The 14973-nt window shown below is 45.5% G+C and overlaps 1 protein-coding gene across 1 annotated transcript in view; it reads left to right on the plus strand.

Moving 5' to 3' along the window:
* Nucleotides 1-14973, plus strand: part of ptpro (protein tyrosine phosphatase receptor type O) — a 62727-nt gene that overhangs the window by 44727 nt on the left and 3027 nt on the right. The window contains exons 15-24 of the mRNA XM_062517889.1: nt 2332-2470; nt 2800-2920; nt 3611-3679; nt 6812-6847; nt 8621-8702; nt 9139-9229; nt 9470-9546; nt 9897-10031; nt 11678-11800; nt 12899-13053. Of these exons, the coding sequence (XP_062373873.1) occupies nt 2332-2470; nt 2800-2920; nt 3611-3679; nt 6812-6847; nt 8621-8702; nt 9139-9229; nt 9470-9546; nt 9897-10031; nt 11678-11800; nt 12899-13053 (1028 nt within the window). The remainder of the gene's footprint in view (nt 1-2331; nt 2471-2799; nt 2921-3610; nt 3680-6811; nt 6848-8620; nt 8703-9138; nt 9230-9469; nt 9547-9896; nt 10032-11677; nt 11801-12898; nt 13054-14973) is intronic.

A 14973-nucleotide genomic window follows, 5' to 3' on the forward strand; every position in this document is an offset into this window, starting at 1 on the left:
GTGGACTGTTGTAGAGATGTTTCTATTTCTGTCTATTGTGTGTTGCATGGGTCTATATCAGGAAAATTCTATGGGGCGAGTGGCTGTCAAAGTGATATATATTTTAACGAAGAAAAGAGAACTGCAGTGAGTAGCAGAGGAGTGAAGATAAACTTCAGTCTGAAAGTCTCAGTGGATCCTCAACACTCAGTCTTGCTGCTTTGTGGTACATTAGCAGCAGAAAAGAGTCGAGGTCTAAAACTAGCAAGTTCAGTAAAACGTATGCAGAAGTCCTGAAAATACCAACAGCAGCTCAGTAATCAGGATGAAAAGCTTGCTAACACGCTAACTGGTGTCTTCTGAGAATAATTTTGCTGATGTTAGACTACTATGTGGCGAGGGCTGTCACAAACCACAGTAGGCTAGTACATGGTCAGGGTGGGAATGACTTGCATGTCTACCCCTCATATGACAGTACTGTAACTGTATACCATGATACCGCAAAACCAGCACTAGTGGCCTGTGCAAAACATACATTATAAAGTACCACGTTGTTGCATGCTGTTGTTGTAAGGGTTTAGCATTTTGCTTGAAGCCAGTCTACTGCAGATTGGTAAAGTGATATGATTATCAGATGTAAAGCTCAGAAGTGAGAGGGTCTGAAGTTGAAGGGATTATCCATAAGTTAAACTGGGATAATAGAAATTGTTTTGCAACTGAAATAGGAGCCGTTAGAAACAGTGACAGTGTTTATTCTAAATTGCTTGCTGAATTGTTGATTCATGTGTAGTGACAGTGTGTAGCATCAATGCTAATGTGCCATTACATGCTTCCTAGTGCACTATGCAATATCTTTTTGGCTCCGCGCTTGATACTGACATTCGGCTACAAGCCAACTGCCGGTGGAGACCATCTTAATGCATTATGTTAATGCAGGGTTCAGTTCAGCCGTCTATACAGTCCTAATGCATACTCATGTCTCATTGCTATAGTGCTCTCCTAAGTGAAGTCTAATGTGTGGCTCATGGTATCAGGTGGAGTCTTATGCCGGCCGCTTGCTTTGTTCTGACTGTCGGCATGCATCTCAATTGAAGCTTTCCAAACAGTCTCCCTCTGCTACACACACCCACACTCTCCCCAATCTTACAGACTCCCCCTACACACACACACACACAAATAAACACAAATAAACACACACACACACACACACACGCACACACACACACACACACACATAAACACACACACACACACACACACACACCCACACAAACACACTCACACTTCCCCATCCCCTCTTTCTCTGGAATCTGCTGACATGAAAACATGTCCACACACAGTGTTTTTATCGCTCATGCTATTTGTTATCATTGTGTTGTTTTCGGGCTGCTCCGTTGCTGGGGTGGCTCTGTGGCAGCTCTGCTTGGCGATGGGCCCGCTTGCCTGGCGCAGCACAGCAGGACTTTTCTCCACCTCGGCTCCTGTGGAGTTGTGTTGTCAGGTCGTCCAGACACCTTCCTGGGTGGAGGAGGAGGAGGAGGAGGAGGAGGAGGAGGAGGCAGGGGAGGCAGGGGAGGAGGAGGAGGAGGCAGGGGAGGGTGGGGGCTTTCAAAATGGCCCCCCTCTTTATTAGCGTCGTTAAGATAGCGCGTAGCGAGGGAATGGAATGCGAATGACTCACCCCGTTGCTATGGTGGCGGTGAGGACCCACGGGGGTGTCGGGGGGGGGAAGAGATGCGATGTCATGGCTGACGTCGTGGGCTCACACTGGCAGTCAATCTGCTCAGGCTGTCAGCAGGTGTGCTCTTCCCCATAGACACCCATTACCTGAGGACTTTACAGACGGGGTCGAGAGCTGAGCCCTCTCACCAGGTTAAGCACTTACTGTACGGATCCCCTCAGTCATAAGTCCTGTGGTTAACATGGTCAGGTCTGTTGAGTCTCTCTCCTCCACATCGCCAGGGAGAAATGAGTGAAACATGAGTTATGAACAAATAACGAGGAGAATTAATGGCTGCTCCAAAGCTGTTAGCAGCAGCTTCTTGTTTGAGCCTCTTTGAAGGGTGGGCTGTTGCAGCTTGTGCTCTTTTCTTGTACATACACATAAGGTGCCTCTCATTCAGATGTACATAAAGAATGATGGGGCGGCAACAATGATAGTCTATCCCTTCGTCTATCTTTCTTTATGTAGATCAGTGAGGATCGAGGCCCGAGGAGCGAGGCCCGAGACGTGTAAACTCTAAATGAGAGGCACCCATAGTGTAGAGATTGACTTACATGTGGATTCATTAGTCTACTGTCTATGTCCCCATCTATGTACCCTTTACATTTGTCCCTTGTCTCTCCCTGTAGGCCAGAGAGCCCCAGACATCCCACTCGCATGTGGCCACAGTGGTGGGACTGCAGCCGGCTTCCTCTTATAACTGCAGCGTGATCGGGATCAGCTACAGCACGCCCAGCGAGCCCGCCTACATCACCATCACCACTCTGGGTACAGAGTACAGGCTAATGCTAACACACACAGTAACAACAAGCAGCAATGCAGTCATTTCCTGTGTATTAGCCGCATTGTTTATAAGCCGCAGGACAGTGTTTTATGCTAGTTAAAAGAAACAAAACCTTATTAACACAATATTAACTGTCCCCCTGTATTAACCTCATAGCTGAAGAAATTTTGCAAAATCAATGTACTGTATAAGCCGCGGCTAATAGTCGGGAAATTACGGTAATAGATTAATTAGTTTGAGTAATTATGTCTCTATGACTCTCTCTCTCTCTCTCTCTCTCTCTCTGTGTGTGTGTGTGTGTGTGTTTGTTCAGCGAGGGAGATGAACCCCAGCGTGGCAGCTATCTCGGCTCTGGCCGTCTTGAGCCTGCTCCTCATCAGTCTGCTGGTGCTATTCCTGCTGGTGCTGCGCAAGAAACACATGCAAATGACCAGGTAAACACACGCCGAAATACACACACACCACGCACGCACACACACACACACACACACACACACACGCATACTACATGCTCACACATACATACACATGCTCTCACATTCACTCACACAGGCACACACACAAATTCACACATACACAGCCATGCTATATTTGTATCACATTACACTAGTTTCATTTCTCTCTCTCTCTCTCTCTCTCTCTCTCTCTCTCTCTCGCTCTCTCTCTCTGTCTCACACACACACACACACACACACACGCACACGCACACACAACTGCCATACAAATGCAGGCATCATATAACAGCACTCATAATCTGCATCGTCCTACAGCTGCCTATTACACATCCAGTGAACAGTCCCATAGACATAGAAATCTATATATCTATCTATATTAGAGAGGCCTATATCTATATATGCTCTATGGGGTTCCTATGTCTACGGGCAGCTCCTCAGTAACTTTTGATTTGACTAGTGTAATCGCTGTAACTTATCTCTCTAGTGTGGGGAATACATTTGATCACAGATGGTAGATGGTAGTATTATCTTCCCCTTTTTTAAATAAAGGGCTGAGTGGTCAAAACTGACTTCCTGGAGAAGGAAACCAATGTGAACTATATTTCTCCAGTGATGGCCTGGTTCTGTTATTTTTACTGTCATGTCTATTTTCATTTCTCTTTCTCGCAGGGAGTGTGGCGCGGAGACGTTTGTGAATTTCGCCTCGTTCGAGAGGGATGGCAAGATGCCCTATAACTGGTAGGAGTCCTGTCTGCTCGCCACACCCCCAAATCTGCTTCCATGCATCAATTTCAGTGTCGCACAGGAAATTATTATCAGTTACTCATGCAAGTGACTCACACTTTGGAGTCCACACCTTGTTGTTACGATGTGTCACTGACAACCCAGGGTTTAAGAGTGCGTATGCGATTAAAATAAGGAAATAATTCAGAAGCGGCCCCCGTCAAATCATATTTTTTTTCAGGGCTAAAGAGGAAGGCCTAAGTATCCAAATATCTGTTTTTTTTTTGTCCCCCACAAATCCTCAGAAAATTGGATTACGACTGCTGTCATTCCGCAAAGACGAGCCCCGCAGACACACAGACATCTGTGGCGGCACAATGGACCCTTGTAGAGATTTTTGATCAGGCATTTGTTTAGGGCACACATGGCGGCCTCTCAGCCTTTGTTGCTCTGTGATGATGAGACGGCAGGAAAGAGAGGCGATTGTGGAAAAGCCACCTTTTCCCCCTCCTCCTCCTCCTCCTCCTGATAGTCTGAGATGGGAATGAGAGGATTTTTGGAAGATTACAGTACGTGATGTGCTTACAACAGCCCTGGGTGAAACTACTTACCAGACACATCTTTTAGGAGCTAGACTGGATATATCGGTGAATTAAAATACTTGTAGAACATTCCTACTCTTACTGATGTAATGTACAGATACATTTTATATTATTTTTTTTTTTTTTAACTAATACACCATTTTAAGATATTTACAGGAAAGGCTGGACAAAAGGGGACTTGAGTGCCTAAGCAGAAGCAAGCAGTCAGTCCTAAAATAGCCATTGTGGTTTTGTAGCATTTAGGAGCGTGGACGCTATTAGGCAGACGCCCATTGTCACTCTGCAGGCACGGTTCCACTGAAGCGTTCAAATGATTAATATAAGAGCTTAAAGACGGTCAGTTAAGGCAGATCTTGGCTTTTAACCTGTCAAATTTGATGCATTCCTTCGGCTGAATTGACTGTTTCGTAAAGAGTGTGCATGTCCAATGCAAACTGTACATTGTATGAGAGAGCAGCGGTAGAGTTTGGGTTTGGTGTGCTCTTGTTGTGTCGTGGATTATAGTATTTTAGGTAAGTTAGGGTGGTAATCTTGTTGTTCTCAAAGACATATGAAAGTGAGGGTATTTCTAAAGAAAATAGACATTTTTCCACTTAGTGATATTCTCTGATTTATTTTATATTGGCCTGCGAAAAGCTTCGTCAAAGCTTTAACTTTGCTTTGCAAGCATTGCTCTTGTGATGCAGAACAATAACAACAGCCATTGCCACTATTTGTTTATTTATTCTTCATGTAATTGTTTCATGTAAACTCAATGAAGCATTGTGTTGTGTGCCCGCTAAGCTGTGGCCCAACCATAAAAACAACAGCCTCTCTCTGAAAGGAACAGGTGGAAAGCATAGATATCTAGTGAGGAGTTACCAAAAGGTTTTTTTTTATGTCTGCAACTCCTATTGTAATTTTTGACATGACCATAACAATTCGACATTAAGGAACAGACAGCCATAGACTGCATGCCACATTAACCCTGTATCAGTCACTAATGTAAGGTACCTCCCAGCCTCTGTCTGCCACCGAAACTAATGGACCACCATGTTTTGTCCCAACTTGTTGCCCCCTTGGTGTTATTATTATTTTCTTTTTTTCTTTTTATTTTTTTATATTCATTTTATTTGAACCCCTTCAGGCGAAGGAGCTTCTTTGCCTTCCTTACTCTTCTGCCATCCTGCCTATGGACTGACTATCTTTTGGCTTTTTATATTAATCCGTGGTAAGTAAGCACTGACGATCCAGAGAAAGCTGCATCCTGGGCGGGAGGGTGGGAGGGTTGGGGGCGGGCGGGGGGGTCGGGGGCATGTGTAGCAAAGCCACAGACTGCCTTCTTCTTCTTCTTCTTCCACCACAGACAAAGAAACACCATACCGGACTCCTCTCTTCTCCAGATCTCACTTATAAACCAATAAGGCATTCACTAGTATTAGCATTAGCATTATGCTAACAAATAGCTGTCTTAACTTGTTGTGGTGTAGCCTACACACGTAGTTCTGCACACATTGGCAATGCAGTCAGTTTAAGCCGGCTGGAGCCGGTTGGAGCATCTGGAGAAAGACGAGGAGAATGGGTCTGGTGTGGCTTTTGCCAGTGGTGTCACACCCCTGCACTAAAGCACTGTGTTGGACATCTCACTCTGACACACTCACACTCTAATGAAGCATTACTAACTGCATGGGGCTAACAACAGTAGCGGAGTTTTCCGCTTTGCTGTCCTTGCCTGCCTAGCACTGGTTTGAAAACACTCCTGGGTGTTTTTGCCGTAGTCGTTACCTCCTCAGAGAGTAGAGGTTAGGAGAGAATGCAAAAGTACAACAAAAGTAACCATAGCTCTGGTTTATTTTAGTGTCGTTTCCGTAGATGAGCCTGGTTGTAGAATGCTAGTAGACACCAGTACAGTAGTTGTTCTTTTCGTGTCGTCTCGTATCGCATGTTGGGGTGAATGCCTGGATGCCTATATTAACCGATAATGGGGGGTGGTGTGTGTTTGAGTGTGTGTGTGTGTGTGTGTGTGTGTGTGTGTGTGTGTGTGTAGAGGGGGATCAGAGCCGTTGTCTGACCCTCTGACCTGATTGCTCAGTGTGGAGTGTTAGTGGCTGCCCAGGTTGAATCACCATGCATGTTACGTTACTGTACTTCCCCTTTCTGTGCCGTGCAGCAACCAGCAGTTGGTAGCCGAGATGTGATGGCCTGCAGTAGTGATCGTGTGTGATGTGTTGACGTTAATGAGTTGATGAATGATGGCATTCACTTTATCATGAATTGTGTTATGTTTTTGTTTTTGAATACTCTTGCTTAATCTTACTCTACGTATAGTACTATACAGTATAGTGACTTTATACTTTATAGTGATATACTAATTTCTAGCTTAGTTTATAGTTTATAGTGACCTTTAGTCTGTAGTTTTGATATTTCTTAGTGAAACTCTTCAAATCTTACCTTAGAAGGCTTAATATTTATTTGACCATTTTAACTTAACATTTGTTTGTAGGATTGTATTTGAGTAGGATGTGGCTCTGTCAAAATATTTTGCATATTTTCTTTGTTTCCATAGGAGCAAGACTGCATTAAAGAAAAGGAAACTAACAAGGTAACACTGCTTTTACTAACAGTTTGCTTTGCGAGAGAGTGAGAGAGAGAGAGAGAGAAGAGAAGTGAGAGAGAAGTGAGAGAGAGAGAGAGGCGAGAGAGAAAGAGAGAGAGAGAGAGAGAGGATGGAGACAGTGGAGACAAACAAGAAGATGTTTATGGGAAGAGGGAACCAGGTTGTGCTTTACCCTATATGACCTAGTATGAGCGTCGCCCCTGGCCGTGGATGTGTGCTACTGTACAGCCATACCACAGATGTGGTGCGTGTGTGTGTGTGTGTGTGTGTGTGTGTGTGTGTGTGTGTGTGTGTGTGTGTGTGTGTGCGCGTGCGTGTGTGTGTGTGTGTGTGTGTGTGTGTGTGCATGCAAGCAAGCCGAGTTGGGAGGCTGGCGGCGGCGTGAGCGGGATAGGACGCCAGCGAGGCGTATCTGACACGATAGCGAGGGGAGGCGGGGGGGCGGGGGAGGTTGCAGTCGAGCGTGAACGTGTGCCGCAGCTTTTGTGCGCCGCCATGGTTTCATGCAAAAGACTCCCCCCCCCCACCACCACCCTCCTCCACCCCCACCCCCACCCCTCCCTCACTCTCTTCCGTTCGCGGCGCGACGCCAGCCACCGCTGTGTCAACAACAGCCCCGAGTGTCAGACGGACCAGACCGGGCCTCGGACGGGCAGGCGGGCGGGCGGGCAGGCGGGCGGGCGGAACAGCGGCGCATCACGGCGCCGACAGACACGCTGAGCTGAGCGGGAGAGCTCGCGCTTTCTCTGAACGCGTCGGACCGGCAGATCGCTCCACCACATGCCATGCGAGTCTTTATAGAACTTGGCAGCGGGAGGAATTCCGCCCTGCGTCTAAATTTAAGCCCCGTTCCGTTCATGTACGTGTCATTCCCACTTAGTCTGTTCAATCTCTTTACGCTGATTTTTACAACCCAAAGAGAAAGACGTCCGCTCACTGCACATTCCGTGGCATAATCATTTTAACCCAAATGCCTGAGCTCGTTTCATCTCGAGTGCCAGTCATCAGGATAGCCGTCGCGTTAAATATGTTACATGTTTGATGCATCGACCGATGTCAAACGATTGCAGTAAAAAGGTTAGCTTCCGTAATTCTATAATTCACTTACATCTTGGCTCTTGCTTCCCCCATTAAGGGAGTCCATCACAGAGTGGCCTATCACAGAGTGGCCACAGTGTCATCACATACCCGACAGTAGTCCATATGCCATCGCATAGTTTCAGGCTGTGTGTATACACTAAGTACGCTAGCAGGGTAAGCTAATTGACTTGTCATCTTAAATCATCCAGGTAGTGGAAGCCGCCTTGTCTCTTCATAAATCATCAGGAAGCGTACATCAGTTCCGTGTCTCTGATGGGAGCCAATGCGTAATGAAACCTGTCAACAGCCTTGTCAAGTCTCCCACTGATCACTTGTCTACCTCAAGGCAAAAGAATGCTAATAGCAATGCTGCAGGGGTTTTGGTTTTTAATATTAACTATATTCAGTTTAAGATGTGTGTGTGTGTGCGTGTGTGTGTGTGTGTGTAAGGGGGGAGTAAGCACAGTGTGGTTGTGTTTAATATGCCCTCCTCTGTGTGTGTGTTAGTGGGGGGGCTGGTTGTTGACGGTTACTGGGGTTGTCAGGGAGTCAGTGGGACCCGGCGCCACAGCTTTGAAGGAAATCACACGTCCGATATCTCACTTCAGCACCACTTCTCTCTGTGTGTGTCTGTGTGTGTGCGTTTGTGTGTGTGTGCGTGTGTGTTTTGCCCTGCAGTCCTGTGCAGCTGGACGACTTTGATGCCTACATCAAAGACATGAGCAAAGACTCGGCCTACAAGTTCTCCCTGCAGTTTGAGGTAAGGGCCAGGGCCCGCTATCTGTCTTTCTCTCTTCTCTCTCCTCTCTTCTCTCTCGCTCTCTCTCTCTCTATCTCTCTCTCCTGTGGTGATCTCATCTCATCTCACCACAGACAATCCTGTTTTAGCTTCCGCCTCATCACATGGCAGGAGGGGGGAAAAAGGGAAACAGGAGATGTCTGTCTCCCTACTTGTCTGCATCTATTAAAATGGAGAAGGATGATTGAAAGGAGTGAACGGATTATAAACATCAAACTTTATTTGTCTCATAAGAACAAGACACAAGCATAACGAGCCAAAAGAAATCCCGCTTATGCATGTTGGTGTTGATATTGATGTACTAAAACTCTACTGTATTAATGTTCTATTACAACATTTTTGTAACTGGTCTGTTTGTTCCTTCGTCTTCTCTTTCTTCTTCTTCTCTCTTTCTCAGGAGCTGAAAAGTGTGGGGTTGGATCTTTCTCATGACGCTGCTGATCTCCCTGTAAACAGGCCCAAAAATCGTTACACTAACATCCTGCCCTGTGAGTGCCCATGTTAGAAAATATCTTAGCCGTATAAACAGATCATGCTAATTCTTCTGTGATATGTGTTACAATAGCTTTAACAAATGCTAAGATTAAGGGCCTTGATGCTAATAAAAACAGATTTAACTTAGAGATATAATGTTTACATCAAGAACAAAGTCGTGATGAAAAGTAATCTTGTAACAGAGAAGTCTGCCTGAACAGCTCACTAACAGATGTTATTTTGGCTCTACGCAGATGATTTCAGCCGAGTCAAACTTATCTCCATGCACAGTGACGAAGGCTTAGACTACATCAACGCCAACTACATACCAGTGAGTACTCAACATTGGTTCATTGCTTAAACTGGATTGAGCTTTGTTAAGTAAAAGAAACAAAACAATTTTTTACCCTTTATATACTTTATTTTATGGCATTTCTAATGTGGCTTTGTCTTTGACTTATGAGCATATATCCTTTTTCTTTGACTTGAAAGCATCTGTATATTCATTGTCTTTGACTTGTAAGCATCGGTATATTCTTTGTATTTGACTTTAAGCATCGGTATATTCTTTGTCTTTGACTTGAACGCATCTGTGTATTGAATATTGTCGATATACAGTGCTCACAAGTGTGCTGTGTGCAGTGTCCATCATTAATGTGTGTTTGGTGGTGTGTGCTGCAGGGCTACAACTCTCCGCGGGAGTACATCGCCACTCAGGGCCCGCTGCCAGAGACGCGCAACGACTTCTGGAAGATGGTGCTGCAGCAGAAGTCCCACATCGTCGTCATGCTCACCCAGTGTAACGAGCGCAGGAGGGTGAGGAGTGGCAGTTGGGCGAATACACACACACACACACACACACACGCACACACACACACTCAGTCTCACACACACACACACATACAACGAGCACAGGAGGGTGAGGAATGGAAGTTGCTCGACTACACACGCGCACACACACACACACACACACACACACATACGTACAACGAGCGCAGAAGGGTGAGGAATGGGAATTGGGCGAATACACAAACACAGATAGAGACACACACACACACACACACACACACACACACACACACACACACACACACAGTACACACATGCGTGCACAGATACACATATACACAAACACATACATACACATGACAAGCGCAGGAGGGTAGGTTACGGGAGACTGGAGACAGGACACACACACATACACACACACACATACACACACTCACATACACACTGAGCACAGGAGGGTGGGCAAGGCAAAAACTCGGCAGGAATCCAGGCACACACACACACACATAACATAACAAGCGCAGGATGGTAGGTTACAGAATACTTGAGACAGACACACACACACACACACACACACACGCTCACATGCACACTTACACACTGTCAGCCAGAGAGACTGTGTACTGAGAACGTGTGTATGAGAACGTGTTTCTGCGCAACAGTTGGACGGCCACAGAGTGAACGCTCCGTTTTGGAACGATAGCAGGTTGGAAGGTCCAAACTTCTTTCAGCTGAGCTGAGTGTAGCCCTACTACGTGACGAAGAGGAGAGGGAAAAAAACACACTGTTCGGGGTTGAAGGATAGAAAAAAAACACTGTCCGGGGTTGAAGGAGAGGAGAACACCACTGTCCAGGGTTGCTCAACACCTCGGTCTGGCACCGCCGCTTTCCCTTGAAGTCAGATTTGCTTATTCAGCACTCACAGATTTTTAAAGGCTTTACAAGATGGTGGCCTCGCTCTGGCCCACTGCCTGCTGGCTTGGGCGGATTCCCACACAGCTGCGGCCAAGCCCATAGTGAATCACATCTGTAGTGTGTGTGTGTGTGTGTGTGTGTGTAGTGTATGTGTGTGTGTGTCTGTGTGTATGTGTGAGAAAGAGACATGTTGGTGGAAAAGGTTACATGATGTCATGGTGTGAAATGGAGTTGCAGAAAGTTTCTGGGATAATTTCCCCTCCTATTGTTTTTCAGTAGTAATGCGTACAGAAGCCTCTTTGTTTCAGATCCTCAAAAAAAGGGGACTTACATTAGAAACCCACCTCTTTGAATGCGACTAGTACTGAAACATTGTTATATGATATCTTATCGAAGCCTGGGAACCTTTTCTTCTCACATTCTTGGATGTTCTTCTTGGACACTCATCCTTGGACACTCTTGATCCAAAGATTAGATTATATTTGTTGACACATCAAGCAAAAACAAAGAGTCGTAAAAGATTCAAAGCCAATAACCTTTTTGTGACATCTCTCGATCTGCTAACGGTCCGTTCCGTGTGCGCTTTGGAAAAAACTCTGGTTTTCCCATACAGCGCTGTCTCCATAACCTGAAAACAAACACTCAGAGTGTGCACCCACTCACACAACACTATTGCAGCCAGGCAGTCTGTTCTTTTGGCTGTTGAGTTCACGTGTCGCTAACCCTGTAACTCTTCACCCTTAACGTGACGTTTGCAGGTAAAGTGTGACCACTACTGGCCCTTCACGGACGAGCCGGTCGCCTACGGAGAGATCACAGTGGAGATGCTCTCTGAGTCGGAGTCAGCCGACTGGACAGTGAGGAACTTCAGACTGAACTACGTGAGTATCAGTCACCGGTCAGCACCCCGTCAGCCCCCAAAATACTCAAGGCAGTACACCAGACTCATGAATGGAAACCTGAGACCCTGGAGAAGCGGCTGTATCATCAAACCACAGAATGAAATACAGAAGGTTTCTTTCTTTATTTAGATAGGACAGTGAAATATGAGAGGAGGCCAGTGAGAGAGAGAGAGAGAGAGAGAGAGAGAGAGAGAGAGAGAGAGAGAGAGAGAGAGAGAGACCTTCCTCGGTCCTTGTCCTCACTGATCTACATAAAGAATGATGGGGCGACAACAATGGGATAGTCTATCCCCTGTTAGTTATAGATCAGTGGGAGCGAGCCTGGAGGATCGAGCATCGAGGATCGAGGAGAGAAGTGGAGAGGCACCCAGAGAGAGAGACGATGGGGTGCACTACAGTGTCCCACCTCATACAGAATGAGTAGTACTAAGAGTATCAGTCCTTGCCAACCTCAACCTCCTATGTAATGTACAGTATCATACAGTGGACACATTGTGGAGGCATCTGTGTTGTCAAGCCACACAATGGAGTGCTTGATAATCATAGTTTCAGGGTTCAAGTTTGTCAATTTGAGAAAATAAACCGGAATCTTTGTCTGAAACTGCTTTGGTTCTTGATTTGAAGGGAATTTGGAAAGTCCTAGAAAAGTCCTCGAAATCGAGGTGTCTTAAAGTATACATCTTTTTTCAGCTTTTTCTCTGTAGTCAGTTAGGACAGCAAAGCATGACAGGAAGCGAGTGAGAAAGAGAGATGGGGTGGCATTGGGAAATGGCCACGGAAATAGCGGGGTTGGGAAATGAGTGCAGTCCGAATTCAAACGTGGCATACAGTAGATGCTGCAGCCGCTTGCAACAGAACCCCAAATACGATGTTGAATAACGTGTTGGATCTTCATAGTTGTTTTTATTTGTTTTTGATTTGATTTTAATGACCACACAGCCAGGCTGGTGGAATTTCTTATCAGTACTGCTCTTGGTACAGGTTCCAACATTGGAGTAAGTTTTTGAGTGTCTGTTGTTACAGTGTTAAGAGGTTTTAAAGGACATTAAATGAGGTTTCTAACATCCCCACCTTTAGGCTGACGAGAGTCAGGATCTGCTGCACCTGAACTACACGTCCTGGCCCGACCACGGAGTCCCCACGGTCAACGCCATCGAGAACATCCTGCAGTTCGTGCAGATCGTCAGGCAACAGGTGAACAGGACCAAAGGGCCCATCATTGTCCACTGCAGGTAAGGAGCCGCTCTGTCTAGGCGTGGCTGTGAGGGGGGCACAGGGCTTCCCACCAGGGGCTTTACTTGCTTCAGCACTGTATGAAACACTTTCTAAGACAATGTGAACTGTTAATGGGGGTGTATCCATACAATTCAATGAAAATAAAAAAATAAATGGAAGGTAAAAGTTAGATATTTAGCAGATGCTTTTGTCCAGGCCTAAGTTGACCTCTGAACTACCACACCCTCCAAAAGAGATTTTTTTTGTTATATAAAAATAGCTTTAAAAAAAAAAATCACATTAAAAATGAACGATGAGACATGGACTGAATTAGATTCTGTGCATTGAATTGAATTGGATTACCATAAAGACGAGCACTAAACATATTCTGTACCTTCCCTGCGCTCTAAGTCACTTTGTATATAAGCATCTGCGATGTAAAAGCATCTGCTGACTAGGCCTGAAAAAATACAAATGGACCGGACTACTCTGAAAGGTACTTTTCTCTGGCTCGGCAGATTCAGCTGCTGCTGCTGGTCCATCCCAGTCAGGCAGCATTAGCATTGGCAAGCTCTTCTCCATTGTCCCTGAGGAGATTGGGTCCATTTGAATTTTGTCATTTACAATCGCAGTGAAGCCATTTACAGCAGAAACTTGGACACCAGGACGCTACAACACTCTGTCACACACTACTGCAGTGCATCGAAATGAGGCTATTTAGCGGAGCCGAGGATGATATAACATTTATTGAGTTTTTTTCGAAAGCTCGGTCGAGCTGTCAAATCTCATCGGCTAAGAGCAGCGGTAGGTTTGGGGCTTTCATTTCTTGCAGAAACCCACCTAACTCACCAGAGACACTTGCTGCATCAGATCTCATTGATTAGGAGGAAGTGACTTACTATTGATGTTTGATACCTATGTCTGTGGTTCAGTTAAAGTAACAGAATGTAGGATTTCCACTTTTTGTCAATTTGAAATGTATTGGGTGGGTACCCATTAAGGGGGTATTCAATACATGACGAAACAGGTCATGTTCCTGACGAAAACGTTCACGTTCCTGGTTGGAACTGCAAAGCTACATAGTACAGTACCATGCTCTTGGTGCACATCAGAATTGACAGACATACGGTTCTGCCTATTATAAATCCACATACCATTAAAATGATAGTATCAAAAGTAATTAATTTAAGGTATAAAAACCAAGTTGTGTTGCTTTAGTTAAGAGATGTTACAGTATATCTATTTTTGATAGGATTATAGAGCCAGTCAAGTAGAATCGGTCCTCTGACTCACAGCAGGGTGGTGTTTGGGGAGAGGAAGGGGAAGGGAAAATGTGCCAGTTTGAAAAGCCTAAGGAGGAACTATAAAATGGCAGTTTATTCAAGTGTATTTGAAACCCATTTGATCTGTTCTGAAGACAAATTACATTGTACCACCTCTGAATAGCAGAAGTCATCAACACTAATGGATGTATGTTACCTGCCTGGCAAGTCCTGGTATTAAATTTATGCACATACAGTAATCCATCCAAGAGGGCATTAGTGAAGTAGACGCGAGTAGGTAGAGAGCAGAGATAGCAGTTCTGATGGTGTCTGGTTGCTCATAGACTCCACTACCAAAGAGCGAAACCACCCACTAAATCAATGGAGCATTTAGCGTAATTTACAGCATGTAGGGGTATAGTTACAGCATGGTGCTATCAGACAAGCAGTAATCATTATGGCGAGATGCCTGCTATTGATCCTATTTCCCCCCCCACCCTACCCTGTCAAAACAGCGGGTGGGCAGGAGGATGCCAGATTCTCGGGGCTCATCCCAAAAACTCACTGTGGTGTCTGGCTTCAGCTTTACTTGAGGCGCTTTTGCAGAGTTCAAAGGCTCGTCCCCTTGAGAGAATGTCTTTAAGGTCCTCCACTTCCCTCATATAGAGTGTAAGA

Source organism: Sardina pilchardus, chromosome 17 (assembly GCF_963854185.1).
Source record: "Sardina pilchardus chromosome 17, fSarPil1.1, whole genome shotgun sequence".
Classification (NCBI taxonomy): domain Eukaryota; kingdom Metazoa; phylum Chordata; class Actinopteri; order Clupeiformes; family Clupeidae; genus Sardina; species Sardina pilchardus.